Source organism: Talpa occidentalis, unplaced genomic scaffold (assembly GCF_014898055.3).
Source record: "Talpa occidentalis isolate TD23 unplaced genomic scaffold, MPIMG_talOcc4v2.1 talOcc4.8, whole genome shotgun sequence".
In the NCBI taxonomy this organism is placed as follows: Eukaryota; Metazoa; Chordata; class Mammalia; order Eulipotyphla; family Talpidae; genus Talpa; species Talpa occidentalis.
Genome location: NW_023605194.1, coordinates 31330153 through 31346427, shown reverse-complemented (window position 1 = coordinate 31346427; position 16275 = coordinate 31330153). Strand labels below are relative to the sequence as shown.

Sequence of the window (16275 nt, the reverse complement as noted above, 5' to 3'; positions counted from 1 at the left end):
ACCCTGGCAGGCAGTGGGGTCTCCACCCAGTATAGTCCTACTCTGCCCTTAGTGCAGGTCTACTAGTAGAGGCTATTGTTACTTGATTAAAGGAAAGACTTGATTAAAGGGGTATAGGCCCCTGTACATTGCTTGAAAGAGTGTAGGTCCCAGCTTGCCTGACTTAAAGAGGTTAGCGTCCCTTGCAGCCTCCAGGGCTGCCAAGGAAATGGAAAGCAGCTGCCTCAGGGTGCCTGGACTTGCATTCCTCCTCTTGCTGGTTTTGCCCCCTCTGCTGCCAAGCAGTGGGGCATACCAGCAGAGAGCCCCGACCTGGCTAGATTTCCACCACCTCACTCGGGCCAGGAGAAGCCTCCCCAGCAACACCAACCAGGATGGGGAGAGCACCCGCCAGGGCCACAGCCAGGACACCGGGTCCAGGGAGAGGCTGGCAGATCACAAGAAATCCTGCCAGAGCAATCTTGACCTCTATTTAATCGTGGACAAGTGAGTGGACTTCCTACCGGGCCAGAGACTTGGGGGGCATTACTGGGAGCTCCATTCTCAGCACTTGTTAATAATGTCCTGAGCTTTTGGTTATCATTTTATGCTTTGTTTTGTTTCTAACCCAAATGACTCCATTTTTACTGGACTCCAGGAGCACTGCTGAGTTGTCTCTGGGCCTTCTATAGCCTCAGTGCAGAGAAAGATCTTTTCTTTGCTATCTATCTGTTTTGGCTAATTTTTTTTTTTTTTTTTTAGAAAATCCCAGCTTTTTTTTTTTTTTTAAGTTTATTTATTTATTTATTTTTAAAGATTTATTTTCATTTATTTATTTATACAAGCACTGGGTACAGGCAGAAGCACAGGAGGGTGAGAGAATTCACCAGAGCCAGAGCGGGGAGCAGATCAGGCAGAAGGACGGAAGTACACTGCTGAGGGGAGCAGCGGGCGGCAGGAGAGGTCTGCACGCCATGTGGGACCCTTCTCCGGTGGCCAGGGAGCAGCCGGGGATCGAACCTGCGCTGCAGAAGCTGCGGGCAGCTTCGCAACCCAGCGCTCAACCGCTGCGCTACCGGGGAGGCCCCTGTTTTTGCTACTTTCTCTACGATCTATGTATTTTCTGAACACTTTGCTCTCTGGGTGTGGTCCCGAGAAAGCTGGGCTCTATATAAGCCTTTATGACCTTGAACAAGGAAAGGGGTCCGGGGCACTGGCTTGGAGACACGGCCTTGGTCGTTTCCAGCTCCTCTGCTGGGCTGAGAATTAACTTCCCCTCTTCAGTAGTAGCCGAGGTATGACGTCGGTGACCTCATGGAAGCACGTGGCTGTTTCCAAAGCCCTTTCCCTGCTGTGCCATCCTCAGACAGGCCTGGGGGAGAGCAGGGAAGGTATATGCCATTTCCCAGGAAGGAAGAGCGTCACAGAATTGAAGGCAACATCCTAGAGTCTCTCAGGATGACTTATCCTTGCTGAAAAGTCAGGTATTGAAGTTGTCTACAAATATGTTATTTTTTTCCCCTTCAGACCTGTTATACTTATGTGCACAGGTGTTGGGGGCACTTTAGTATCTTTGGGATGTGATGACCTCATTATCACTATGACTTTCACTCATGTGAACATTGTGGCTTGACATCTACATTGTCTATTATGACTCTCCAATATTGTTTTATTTCCCCTATATGAAATATCTTCTTTCATCCCTTCACTTTCCATCTCTGTTTGTCGTTAAAGTGAAATACATATCTATAGGCAATCCATCCATAACTGGCCTTACCTGTCCACCTAACCACACTGCTATCTTTGCTTGATGAATTCAATATATTTAAAATATGATTAAAATCAATATATTTATAAGTGATTGCTGATACGGAAGAACGTGCTACTGACAAATTATTATTTCCTAAATGTAACAAATTGACATTACAGCTTTTGTTTTCCTTCTGTTTCTGCCTACCTTTGCAGACTGGGCTTTCCTCATGTACATTCTGCTTCCCTTTCTAGCTGCTGCTTGTTTGTTGAATGTTTTTCTGGGGAAAGTTTCTCTGTTTTGAGAAACTAGGACTTGGAGTTTGAAATCTGCCTTTTTGTTCACATCCCGCCACGAAACTAGTATTTGTTGTAATTTTATTTTAACAATTATCAAGTAAATACTTGAACACAAATTTAAAATCAAACACTGTTGTAAAGTTACTGCAAAAATCTCCAGGCTTCTTTCCCACCCTCTCCACTTGTGATCCCACAGCTCAGAGAGAGCTCTTGCACGTCTTGGAGATCTTGTCAGGTTATGACTTTGTGTCTCATAACAGGCTTGTAGTGACACCTTTCTTGCTGCTTGGTAACAAAGAGGCAGAGAGTTGGCCATGGTGATTCTCCAAGGACACGAAGGACCAGGAGAGTTAGAGATACAGAATGCAGGAGGTTTTTTCAGAAATGCATCCTCCTTCATGTCTTATCTAGAACTAGTGTGGCACAACCAACCATCCTTGTTTGCTTCCACAGGGTCTCATTCTTGAATCCCCCAGTTGCAAGCACACAAATTCCATTGGTGCCGTCCATCCTGACAGTGTGCTGGCGTAGTGGGGTGGGAGTAGCTTGTTGGATGGTTTCAGGTAAACTCTGCTAACACAAAGAATTCACCCTATTCCATTGATTTTTCATTTTCAGGTCAGGAAGTGTGGACACCAACTGGATAGTTATATACGGCTTCATAGAGGATTTCCTCAAAATGTTTCAAAAGTATGACTTCTCCATGTGGCGGGGCTTTCGCAATGCCAGGCAGAGAGCCTGTTTGCTTAGACCCAGTGGGCAGCAGCACGAAGCCCCGGGTGGAGTTCTGAACCAGTCAAAAATGCAGTTTACTCAGTTTCCATGGGCTCCAAAGGTCCTGTAGACTTCAGGTGTTTCCAGTCTTGGTATCAAGCCAGTGTAGGAAATACTAACTGACTGGAGGATGTCACAGATTAGAAACCAGCTAACCAGTAACACTGTAAAAAAAAAACTTATTTAAATAGTTCCAAAAAAAAATGGCAAAGGACCCTCAGGGCAACTGTAAAGAAAAAGCAAGAGAAAATTCAAGGATGGTTTTCCCCAGGATATGGACATTTGAACTAGGACAGTTAAGAATGAGGAAAAACAGGGTAACAAGAAGCATCAAGGAGACTTCTTGTGGAGGGAGTGATCTGTTTAGGGGAGAGGGGGTTAACTCACAAAAGGGGTACAATTGAGACTGGGACAGGACAGCTTGGGGTCAAGGCCAAAGGACTCATAAAGCCAAGCCAAGGGGTCAGGATTGCAGAGAGCAATAGGAACTAACAAATGACACTTGGGCTGAGTGTGGGTGATGAGGATTGTGCTCCAAGACATCTGATAATTCTGGGTAAAATGAGTGGGAAACAGAGCTACCGTTACATGGAGCTCATCAGGGACTAGGACAGCAATCCTCTAGCAGACAAAGGGGGCCGGTGACCCAGAAGACAGTGGGCAGGGAGGGGAAAGGGACTCAGGTATGTAAATGAGTGGCAAAAGGAACAATAATGTCTCTTAGATGGGGGGAGGAAGGAAACATAGACCAGGAGGGAAGGGTCATGTGGTTCCAAAAATAGAGTCAGTAGAAGGAGGCTACTCATGAGTAAGCATAGGGACCTTCACGTAGTGTGTGTGTGGCATGAATCATGCACTTATGTGTTTGTGTGTGAGTGTGTGTGTGTACTCTGTGTATGTGTGAGAGAGAGAGAGAGAGAAAGGTAGAGGATGGGATCTAGGGATAGAGCAGGACACCACCCTGATAGTCTCCCTGGAGCGCCACACATTTGCTGGCCTCAGAATCCTTTACTAAATTTATGGTAACTTCTGGAACTCAGGAAGGGGTCACAGGCTAGAGGGAAATGAAGACAGGCAGGTGTCCACTCCCTGGCTGCTCATGGGGTCATTTGAACCTCTGTTTATGACTCTCACGTACACGTGCTTCCTCCCCAGTCCGAACATGCGGGTCTCGATCATCACCTTCTCCACAAGGGGCCACACCGTCCTAAAGCTCACCTCGGACAAGTAAGTTCAGATTCACTCCCTCAAGGCAGACCTACTGGTGGTGGGAGGGGGAGACAGAGGCCAAGGGGAAAACTCGGCAGAGGAGTCCTGAGTTTCAGTCAGGAGCCCACAGGCTTGCTGCCTGGGCGGGGCTGGCTTCTGCTCAGAGACCACCCTGTGCCCCCAGCATCTACTCCCAGCCCCTCTGATAACTCTGGCACTGACACTGGCAGCCCCTGTGTTTCTAGACAATCTCTGCCACTCCAGGTTTGCTGTGCCGGCTCAGATCTTCACTTGGCTCAGCCTGATCCAGCTCCCCCACCACTTATGTCCCACTCCCACCTGCTCTACCTTAGCAGAGCTAGGAAAGGACAAAAGTGTGGCCATCTGCAGCTCACTGCTCCCCTGCCTGCATGGGTGGCCCTTATGGCCCCTTCTCTGGCCTTAGGTCTTCCCTGTCAGGAGCTCTGAAGTAGGGACTCAGCACTCAAAGCAGCTTTGCTGCTTCCTTCAGATCCAATCCTGAAGGGAGGGAGGCTGTGGGTTCTAAGGCATACTCAGCGGTCCAGGGCAGGGAGGAAGGGACAGGGCACGGGTATTGCCAGGGGGACCCTTACCAAACTCAGCCTTGCCTGGTAGAGGGTGATGAGTCCCACTTGGGACCACTGGGGTGCTGGCATTCCTGGCAGTCCTAATGTGAGTTCCGGGGTCACACTAGCGCAGTCACAACTGCTCCCCACTTTGCCTGTTGTTGGTCAGACAGGCCCTTCATGAAGCCTGTTGGTCGATGAACCTGATATAGCGATGAGTACAGACAAAATCAATTCCAAAGACCCTGGGCCAAAGGCCCATGGCTCGGTTTCTTGACAGTCGCCTCCCTCGTCCAGGTCGGCCTGCTCAGTGCAGAATGTGCCAGCACAGATGGGGCTGTTTGAGAACACTCCACCCTTCTTCCGACCTCAATACTCCATTTTATTGTTTTTAGAAAATTAATCGAAGACGGTCTCAACAAACTACGCAACACAGTGCCTACCGGAGCCACAAACATGCAGGAAGGATTTAAAGCGGTACAGCCAGAGCTCTAAGAATATTTCCTGCTTTAGCAAGTGCTCAGAATATCACTGAGTCCTCTCATCATGCCTTCCTGTTTTTGCAGGTCAATGAGCAGATCTCCACAGCAAACTCTGGAGGTAAGTTCTGCTGACTTCGAGACAGTCAGATCCTGGACAGTCCGGCCGAAGCACAGCAGTCTGGTGGCCCCCACTTGGAACTGACTCTTGTGCAAGTTTCCTGACAATATGTACTCCAGAGTCCTCATCCATGCACGAGGGGAAACTGAGCTTCCTGGATGATTCTGAGACTTGTGGGCTCCTGGGTGTACATTCCTGGTGTTTATTAAGTATGAGGCACCTGACCTACATTGAGCTTGTGGAAAAGGGAGAAAGGCCAGGGGGCACCTCGGGCAGACAAGACTCTGCTTATGCAAAAAGAGCTTGATTTTCCCCTTGCTGACCACACTCTGCCGTGTTCCCATGGCTGGAGCTGCCTCCTTCCCCTTCATCGTCTTCCCTCTGCTGATGCTCCTGCTGGCCTGTGTGTCCCCAGGGCTAGAAGCTGTGTCAGCTTCTCCCGGGAGAGAAAGCGGGGGCAGTGCATGGCCTTCACACCTGTGGCAGGTCACTCTGGGCACCTTTACTGACCAGGACCTCCTGCTTCTCCCACAGAAAAGAAAGTGCACTCCATGGTTGTCTCCCTAATTGATGGAGCACTTTGGCCAGAGTCCTTTCAGGCTACCAAGAATGAAGTGAGTCCAGCCCACCTTGACCAGCCTTTGCTCCACATGTTTAGTGATTTGCACTTAACACGGTCTTTGTCTTAGGCTCAGAGGACTCGACAACTGGGAGGGACTGTTTACGTTGTGGGTGTCAACAACTACTTGAAAAATCAGGTAATTCAGAACAGAAGCCAACTGAGAAGTCTCATTGTGGAAAGCTTTGGCAGGGCCCCCCAGAGGATGGTTCTCTAACACACTCACCCCAAATATCTGGACAACATGTGACCACTGCAGAAAGGAGTAACTGTGTTGTATGAGCCCACCTGGGGAACAGGTGGTAGAACTTTCCATTCCAGAAAGTTGGGCTGCTGGCGAGGACAGGGTGGGGCACTGTGTCTCACATAGTATGAAGCCTGAACCCAAACACTGGGATGGTGTCCTGCTGGTCCTCACCCCTGCTGTGGGTCCAAGTTTTCTCCTCCTCCTTGTAGCTCCTGGCAATTGCAGACAGCGAGGAGCACGTGGTTGGTGTGGACAGTGGATTCTATGATCTCAGGAACATCGTTGACTCAGTGAGAGAGGGGTGGTTTGGGGGTGGGATGAGGAGGTTCTTACCATGCCCACTCTTCACCTTACCTGACCCGAACAACTCTCTGTTTCAGCTCGCAGCTAAGTCCTGCATTGAGCTGACAAGTGTGGGACCGACAGATTACTGTGTGGGAGGTAAGAGCTTAGTCTCTATTCTAAACAGAGGCATGTGTGCTTGTGTGTGTTGTACATTGTGCTTGGATGTGTGTGATGGATGTAGTGTATTGTGTCGTTTAAATGTGTGATATACATACACACGTGTAAATGCTCTTATTCCCAGTATTCATGAGCTAGAGTTGACATACAGTTCTATGTAAGGTGAAGGTATATCACATTATGGTTTGACATATAAAACTTGAAGTGATTAGCACAATAAGATTGTATAATTCTTTTTTTAATCACAAAATCAAAAGTTTAATTTAAAAATGAGGAAAAAATAATACAGTAGCAATGAAACCGAAGAACATCTGACAAGTAAAATATTTCAGAGCCAGTTTGGGATCACCCCAGAAGCACAGGGCTGATATAGAGTTGAAACATGAGTGTATGAAGAAAATTTTCAATGTCCAGTGTCCTAATGAGGGCAATGTCCCTCCACGCAATCACTCCCAGCTACATGAGCTTCAGGCTTAATAGGAAGGCCTCTCCTGAGAATTGGACCAAGACAAGGGTGCCTGCTCCCCCAGAGGGTCCCACAGCATTAGAGTGAGGACGTCCAGGTACCGCCTGAGGCGACAAGGCCTCTCTCTGTAAGGGTTTTGAGTGCAGGTTGTACTGCCGCAGCCCTGGAGTACACAGCTGAGCCCCACGGGTAAGCACGCCCTTCCCGGGAACAGCACACAGCCTGACCCACCACATCCTGACCCAGACAGCTGGCTCTGCCTCTGTGTCCTTGCTGGGAAGGCTGGAGCACCCTCACCTGGGACAGACAGAAGGCTGCTCCAGCTGAGCTCTGCTGCCTGTGGCCAGCACAGGAAGCAAGGGACCCAGATCTGCCAGCTCCTCTGTTGTCTCCAAGAGGCAGAGAGATCAGTACCCACTCTCTGCTCCGTGAGAGAGGGAGGCCAGTGGACTGTGAAGGGACCAGCTCAGAATAGAAGCAGGCAGACTTAAGGAAGAGTCGTGGCGCTCATATTCCCATGACTGACCATGGCTCCGCTGCCCATGCTTGCCCAGGCGGGGAGGGCGTGGCTACAGAGCTTCCAGGATGGAAGAGTCTCTGGACTCATCCTGACTTCTCTGAACCTGTAACCTGCAGTGCCTCAAGTGGGCTGGGTTAGAAACACACTTGCCCCACCACCCACAGCACACATGGGTCTTTCCTTGTTTTGAGTCCCCACCCGTGCAGGCAACTGGCAGCCTGGTTTCTCTGGGCATGTCCCGGGAGACACCCAGGCAGGAGTGTCTGAGCAGCATGTGAACACAGACAGGTGCGGAGACCAATCGTACCCAGCCAAGGTGACAGGAGCCCTCACCACACTCCCTGCCAGCCTGGCCCAGCAAACCCCGCTCTGTCCTTCTAAACTTTCCTCTAGTCAACTGCCGCCACCTGCTCTGCCCAGATGCCTCTCATTCTTCACTCGTCAAGTAGTAATACCATGACTACTGCCTAACTGTAAGGCTTGCTTTCTCATTTAAACTAATTGTCTTTGAATCTTATAGTCGGCACATTTTTCAAACCTACAGCAAATGGAAGCAATTCTACAGGAGATCCTCTAACTGGATTTCTCCATTAACAGCTAACCGATTATCACTTATCTATCTAGCTCCCTCTCTTTCTGACTCCCAACAATCCGTCTTATTTTTGAAGGTTTCCAAAGCAAATTAGAGTCATCAGGCTCTTCTACCCCCAACTTTGTCATTTTGATTATGATAAACAAGGGACCAATTTTCCCGAGTTGTCTTTTTGAAATGCACGCATCTTCACATCGCAGGTATATTATGTGTGAGTCTCACAGATGCACACACACAACTGCATAACACAGACCCTGTGAAGACACACACCATCACAGCTGCCCCTCGGTCCCCTGCATCCTGGTGGCAGCTGCTCGCCACTCTCTCCCATTGGAACTCTACCAAATATAATGACCATGAATAGGTGATCCTATATGCTTACCTCCCATCTACATACACTTCCAAGGGCATTTTTAATAAACGAGGGCACATGGAACATTAGATTGTCCACCCTTTCAAAGTATGCAAAGCCAAACCTCTTTCCTTGGTGTCCTTGATTGATATTCAGATACTTCCTGATAAGTTGGGACACAGTCCCTGCCCCAGACACATCCTGGTTAGGACCTCTTCGTGGGCATTTGAGAACTTCCCTGGGGTGAAACAGAATTAGAATAGCCGCAATAGGAGAGAACAGATTCAAAGGGGGCCAAGAGGTGGATTTTCTCCCAAAGAGGCTGTGCCAAACTGCATGTGGGGATGAGGAGGTGGGCAGAGATACCCCAACTGCTCTTTCCAGGCTCACTGGGAAGCCTTGTCATGGGGGGCAGGCCCTGCTGAAGAGTGAGCAGTGAGGGTGCAGCCTGGCAGAAGTGGGTAGAGAAGCTGCACTGAGCCACTCTGTGTGAGAAAGTGCCTGAGGCTTCGGGACATCAGCCCACCTGAGTGTACCACATGCTTGATTTCTTAGCACAGGACACTCAGCTGACGTTCCTGCTCTCTCTGTTTCAAAGACTCGGCACTCCTCCTGCTCCTTGTGGTTCAGGACCTTGTTAGGACAGGGACACTGCCAGCAGGTATGCTCAGGGACCACACAGGGACATCAGCAAGACGAGTGAGCCATGTCAGTCCAAGGATGTCTGGCTGTGGTGTGAGGGGTAGGCAGGGCATGGGTCCCTGAGAGAGCCTGCCTCTGAAGGCAGTCGCTCCATCCCCAGCCGTACTGACATGCAAAACCACAAACGCAACAATGACAGGTGTTCTATTTTCCAGAAAAGAATTGTATCTGAAATTTCAGGGGAAATGTACCGATAGTCAAACATGGAATCCCATTGTTTTTGAAGACACTTGAAGGCCTACAAAACTAATCAGCAGGCACACTTTTGCCCACAGCCCTAGAGTCTACTTTCTTCAAAGCATAGAATTTACAACCATCACACTGATGATGGCTGGAGGAGGGCTTGATCTAAGAGAAATCCAAACTGCCAAGTTCAAGGTGGTGCTGGCAATTCTAGGACTGGTTCCTCCATTAATTGACTGTATCAACTGGGCAAATCAAGCTCAGGGCACTGGAATCAGCTAGACATGAGACTGAGGCACCAGTGGAGAATCGTGACCTTGACATACAGCAAGAAGACCTTCCCAGCATCTTGTGTAAATCCCTGCAGCAAAACCCACAGCTGCCGTCACTGTGTCCCCTGGTATTTGTTCCAGGGGAGGGGATCCCCAGTGTCCAATCAAGGGTTAGGACAGATGTCCCTTAGCAAGTCATTATCCACACAGCAGAAGGAAGGGCTTTCCATGAATCCCTGGGCAGGGAAGTGAGGAGGCCCCAGAGGATCAATAAGTGGAAGAACAATCACGTTCAACAATCCTGTTCCCTCACAGCTAAGGGAAGGGGTATTCTTTGGTACAGGATCAGCTGCTCCTGGCTTGTCTCCCCGGGGTCCCACCTTATTCCTCAGCTCCTCAGTCTGCCATAGGCACACAAAAAGATAGGGAAGAGAAACAGACCCCCAAACGTAAAATAATTTCACAAGCAGCCAGACCAGTCTGCTCACTTCAGGCAAGAGGCAGAGTGGTGCAGCCTGCACTGTCTTGCTCCACTCTCCTTTATGGTGGCAGTCTGGTAGAGGATGGAAAGTACTGCCTCACCCCTTAGGGAGCCTCAGGACTTAGAGATTGGAAAGCCACGATGGGTTGGTTCATGGTTGGGACCAGGTGGAGCCTTGAATGGGCTGTGCTGGTAGCAGCTGTGGGGACAGTGCCCGAGAGCTCCACCAGCCTCCTCACAGTGGCCCCTCAGAAACACCAGGTGAGCCACAGGAGACACCCAGATGTTGGTTCAGAACAGCGTCTCCTGCAGGAGTCCCTTGGGGGCTCCATTTGGGGGTAGACTGCCATAGTGATGAGATCAGCAGACAACAGAACTCAGTCCCTCCTTACACACATCTTTGGATGTTGCCCTTGCAGAAAACTATGATGTAGGCATCTTTGGAAGAGGCTTTCATAACACCAAAAACAAAAAAGAAGTTCTTTGCAGAATTCAAATAAGTGACACCGTATTTTTCGGTAAGTACCTCTCTGATTTGTACAAGTAACAGATTTCCCACAGACGCTGTCTCCCTCAGGCACCATGCCTCCAAACACTTGACGCCCATTCCCTATGGGTGCTGGGAGGATAGAGGCAGCACCGAGAGTGGAAGGAGGGACGTGAGTGGGATCCATCCATCCCCAGAGCCACGAAGGGTCTGGGTTCAGGGCTGCTCCCTGTGAGGAGGGTCTTCCCTCAGAGTTGCGTCCCCTGCGCTTTCCTCATCTCTCACTTTCCCTGAGAGACAAGGACCCCAATCTCATTAGTCGGCCAGGTGGAACTTATAGCAGTCCTGGGCTCTGAGTACATGCCAGGTGCACGGTAGCTTTCCCAGGAGGGTATATTCACCTTCGATTGAGAGAGGCGGCCAAGCACCAGATCCAGGTCCTGAGATGTGGCACAGGCACACATTCCTGTGTGCCCTTGACCATGTGAAAGTTCCCTTCTTGCTCTACTTTCACTACTGTGAAGCGGGAGCAATGTAACAGCTGCGCTAAGTAAGCTCTGCGACATATGGAAGCCTGTTATCTGGCGACACTCGCACATCGGGTGTTCCTCCATGATGGAGGAGTGGCTCCCTGTGGAGCTGACCAGGGTGTGTGGAGGGGTAAGTCAGACTGTAATGGCAGCTGGGCCTTCACCACTTCCGCACAGTTCAGGGGTGGAAAGAATTGGAACTCAGGTAAGCAGGATCCACAACTCAGGGTGCTCTTTTGAGTCTTGTGACTGCCATGCTCAAATAAAATAACAGTAAACAAATGCAAAGGAAGAAAATCACTAGCCATCCTCAGAAATTCCCTATGTCGGTAAATAGTATCACCATCACCCAGTCAATCTGGTCAAAACCTGAATGTCATCCTTGAACTCTCTTTGCTTTTATACCCATATGCGGTCCAGGGTAGGTCTTATTTCTTAGAGGTCTAAAGCCTGTGCTGAGATGGCTCACCCCTCAACAGACTCATTGTCGTTAGATTAAAACCCAAACTCTTCTAGGACCAAGAGTTCTGTTCCACGTTCAATCTTACGTATGCAACAAGGTCAGGTAGGACAACCTCAGGGGCTTGACACTTGCTGTTCCCACAGGGCAAACCTCTCTGCCCTGGGACCTTACCTTGGTTTTCACTCATGACACTCAGCTCCAGAATAGCATCCTCACAAATAACTTATTTTAATGTAAATGTTCAAAAAATGTAAAAAAAATAGAATTATTGAAAAAAGAACTTGAAACAGCATCTCTTCATATCAGTAATTACCAAAATAGGATAATCAATTTTTTGAAGCAAATACCAGCATGAATTCATTGAATGCATAAATATTTCAATTTTCATCGAGACTGCACAGATCACCTTGTTCCTAGCACCTGCCTGATCCCTCCATTCCGTGTCCCAACCTTGTACATTTATGTCTCAGTTTCAATTCTAGGCAATTTATTTAATTTGTTTGTGTTTTTTTATTGCCTGCTTTCCCGCCACCCCACAAACATAAGCCCTGGAGAGCCAGATCCCACTGAACGCAGGTCATTGCCCCTGCTGGTGTGGGAAGCTGCTGAGAGGGCAGAGAGGAGACGCTGCATCTGCACCGCAGAGCTGCACCAGCCAAGGGCAGGCAGACGGGAGCGGGGGTGGATGGGCACGTCCACTGACTTTCTTCCTGTCTCATTTTCTTTAGATAAAAAAGCCACCCAGGTGGAAGACACCAGCATAAAGTGTCCGGGAATGAAGATAGAGGTACCAGCCAAGTAAGTGCCACAGGGACAGGCAGGCATTTTGACCCCAAGAGATGCAGAATGTGGGGCACCTCTGCTGGGCAGCATGTGACCTGCTCTGGGAGGCTTCAGGGCAATCGTCCTGACCAACCCATCTTGGTGATCCCCCGATGAGCTCAGGGATCTGCTGTGCTACAGCCCATGCTGAGGACAGACTTGGAAGATGAGGGACCAAGGTGGGCTCCATGTTCCCAGCAGCCTTCAGAGTGGAGCCAGCACAACAGGATGGTGACACCACACAGCCTCCCTGGTTACTGAGCTCGTGACCACAAAGTATCTGACCCCACGCAGAGTCCCTCACCATGCTCATCACTGAGGTGGACCTCGTGGGACATTGGGTGGGGTCTCCTCCCCAGGCCTTCCGCACTCCAGTAGCCCTGAATGCCTGATGTTCAAGCCATCACAGTAGGGAGAGCTGTGGCCTTGGTTTGAGCAGAAACCAAGAGCTGTGCCGACCTGCACCTGTGGTCCCCATCTGTCCTTTCTGTGTTTAGCGAGATCTCTGTTGAAGTGAGCCTGAACAACGGTGCCAGCTTCATCAGCAACGGGCTCAAGATCAGCAGCAAGGACTGTGGAGGTCACAGGGTAAGTACATGGTCTCCCTCTGGGCTACCCAGAAGCCTGCCCTGGGAAGGCGTCATTTTGGGAGTCAAGACAGAGGATGAGTCTCAGGACAGGCTATCAGGGCCCTGGAGGGATCAGGAGTCATCTCAGCAAGGGACAACGGGGAAGGAAAGTGACAAGCACTTTCCATGTCCCCCATCACCCGGGCACCGTAGCCCAGGGCGGTGAGGCATGGCAGTGGCAAGCAATAGGCTGGAGACGAGTGTGCTGGGGAGCAGGGCTTTGGTGCCCGATTGCCAGAGCCCGGTGTCTTGTACCTGCTTGTGAGGGTCCCCACCAGCTGACATCTCTGTGTTGTCTGCATTGTGTCTGCACATCCGCTCAGACTGGCCAGACGATGCGCATCAGCCCCTCAGGGTTTCCGCCTACGCACAGCTCGTCTGTCATCAGGCCCATGAGGAAAGTCCTCAGGAGAAACACAGGGCTGGCCCAAGTACAGCAGGTGAGCAGTTCTGACCTTGCCTTTCTATCTGCCATCCTGCCCCTGGGCACCACACCTCTCTCCCGCACCCTCGCCAGCTGCTCTGAGCAGAGACTGCGTGGGGTCCCACCTGAGTCCCACTCACCCCAAATTCAGAACAACAGCCAGAGGCAGCCCCTTCTCTCAGCCCCACATGGACCTGGCCTGTGCCAGGACTCTGATGACCCTCCACACCTCACGATTCTCTCACCTCCTGCTCACATGTGGACACGGAGGTGCAGAGAGATTGAGGCTGTCAGCCCACAGCTCAGAATCTATAAGACAGGGGGGCCCTCATGTGCAATGATCCTGGGTCTCCTGGTCTGCCCTTGAACCCCCAAATCTCAAGGGGCCCCACACTCCCCCAGAAACCCATCTGTGTAAGTGTACAATTGTGTGTCACTGCACTGTCAGCCAGGGCTTGGGGTTGGGGCTGGGGTGGTCACTCCTCAAGGATTCTGGTTTCCTTGACTGGGCTCTGGCTTAGCCTCTGAGCACGGCCAGTGGGGCGGGTGTGTCCCACCTCCATGGTGGGCGCTGAGCATAGTTGGCTCTAGTACTGTGTTCCGCCCAGGTGGCAACCTGCAGAGAATGGGAGTGGGCTGACGGGAGTCTAGAATGTGTGCTCAGCAGTGGGCGTCGAGAGGCCCCAGGCCCACACTCCTGGTGTTTTCTCTCTGCAATGTGCAGCCACCTGACCTTTCCAATGCGGCAGTGGCGGGTCCCGGAAATCAAGGCTCACAGTTCCCCAACATCAACCCTTACCACTTGGATGCGTGCATGCTGGTACTAATACTGATGATAGGGTGCTTGTGGCTACTCCACTGCAGAAAGGTGAGTGCCAAAGCTGCACACCTCCCTGAGCCCAGACAACTCTCCTAGGGACCTGACACAGGCACTCCTGGGTCTCTGCTGCAACCTCAGCGCAGTCTTCAAGGAGCAAAGGCAGACACAGACTCTGCCCTCCAGTCCCAGGCAGAGAGACAACCTGGCAGGGCCTCCTGCCTCGTGCTAGCACAGCCTGTGGCCATGGGCGGCCTGGTCCATAGGGATAAGGGCCCGCAATCTCTAGCACGTTGCCTCATGGCCCCGGGGTTCTGAGCGCTCAGGTGGACAGGAGGCCGGGAGGAGGACTGTGCTGTTGAGGGAAGAAGCAGGGGCCCTGTAGGGGCACAGAAAGAACAGGACTCCCAAGCACTGGGCAGCTGAGCTTTAGAAACCAACACGGTGTCTGCACATTCCCTGTGCGGCTACCACCTCCCTCATCTTCTTCTTGAGTGCCAGGGGATGCTGCCTATACTGGGCACACAGGGACAGAAAGGAAGCAGTTGCCAGCCTGTCCACAGCAGCTTCAGTCTGGGGTCTGGGCTGGCATTGGTACCTGGGCGGCCATGAGGTGGACCACGCAATGACACCTTATGGAGACCACGTGCCCTGATAAAGCAGAGCAATAGCAGAGGACACCCTGACTGAGAAGAGAGGGACAGCAGGGCACGGTGGCAGTGGCAAGGTCACTGCCGGATGGAGAGAGAAGGAGGAGCATAGGGGAAGGCACAGCAGCAGCCAGGACCTAGCAGGACCTAGAAGGTACAGAGTCCCTCAGACAACTGAGGAGTCAGGTGCTCAGGGACATGCAGCCTGCTGGCCACTAACCCCTGCGGTGGGCATCCACATTGACACCCAAAGCCACGTTCTCACTCACTCCCGCTGAGCAGAGTCCCCTCCTGCCTGTGTAATCACCCAGAGGCCTGCAAAAACCTTTCCTCCTTGTTTCTCTTTTCACATTCTAGAACAAGATGGTGGTGAGTTTTGTTTTGTTTCTGATGCCCACACAGACCTGCACAAGGAAGCCTCCTGAGCTGTAGGATATCTCTATTTCCCACCCCACCATCTCCACCTACCTGGACAGAGAGAGCTGGCAGAAAGCAGGGTGACAGAGGGGCAGGGAGGGACAAGTGGGAGGACCTAGGACTCACAAAATGGCATCAGAGACACCCTCTCCATGCTCCCAACGGTCTGATCCAGAGCCTCCATCACACTATAAATTGCAGTAGCTGTTGCAGCAAGTGCCATGATCCACAGTGACATGACCAGGGCTTTCCTTTTGGTTTTGTGTGTCAGTTCCCAACGATTGGTCATTGGCTGGTCCTTCCCTGGGTTAAGTGAGCAGTTGGAAAGGGAAACTCAGGGTTCCAGTACTGGTCACCCCCCTGCAGTCTCTCATCCTGTTGGGTTGCATTTCTTTGGTTTTCCTGCCTGTCTCCTGGCTGGCTGGGATTTGGCTGGGTTTGTCCTTTGGGCACTTAAGAGCTGAGGAGGGTGGAGGGAGTCAGTCCTCCCATGAACTGTGAGGGAGGCCCAGGCCAGGTACACCTGGGACCAAGGGTCAGCTGAGCTGCCTGTGGCTCTCCCGGTTAAGGAAGCCCAAATGGACCCATAGAATTTGCACAGCAGGGCCACTGTGACATATAACGGGGAGCGGTAGGAAGCAGGCCCCACTCAGACGCTGCCTTTGGTGCTGCTGCACTGTGGTCAGGGAGGCTGCATCTGCCAGTACCAGGCCAATCAGCCTCTGCTGATGCTCCTCCCCAATGTCCACCTTTAAATTGTACAACCCCAAGACCAGGCCTCTCCAAAGGGCAGCTCAGAAACCCAGGTGGCCTGAGAAAATTTGCTGTCCATTTGGGGAAGGATCTTCCTTGCAAAATATGTAGAGGTTGCTTGTGCTTCCCATGGAAGGCCTCCCCCGCAGCACAGAGTGGTGCTAATCAGTTGTCCTTGAATCCTCCCAA

At 51.2% G+C, this 16275-nt stretch overlaps 1 protein-coding gene across 1 annotated transcript; it reads left to right on the top strand.

Moving 5' to 3' along the window:
• LOC119233537 (anthrax toxin receptor-like) lies at nt 1-16187 on the top strand. Its single transcript, XM_037495970.2, has 15 exons — nt 1-486; nt 2647-2718; nt 3958-4029; nt 4994-5075; nt 5165-5198; nt 5733-5812; nt 5888-5956; nt 6274-6354; nt 6445-6505; nt 10514-10612; nt 12303-12372; nt 12894-12984; nt 13349-13465; nt 14174-14317; nt 15274-16187. Exons 1-15 carry the CDS (start codon nt 209-211, stop codon nt 15346-15348), a joined length of 1425 nt encoding a protein of 474 aa, XP_037351867.1. The 5' UTR covers nt 1-208; the 3' UTR covers nt 15349-16187.
• The last annotated feature ends 88 nt before the right edge of the window (nt 16188-16275 follow it).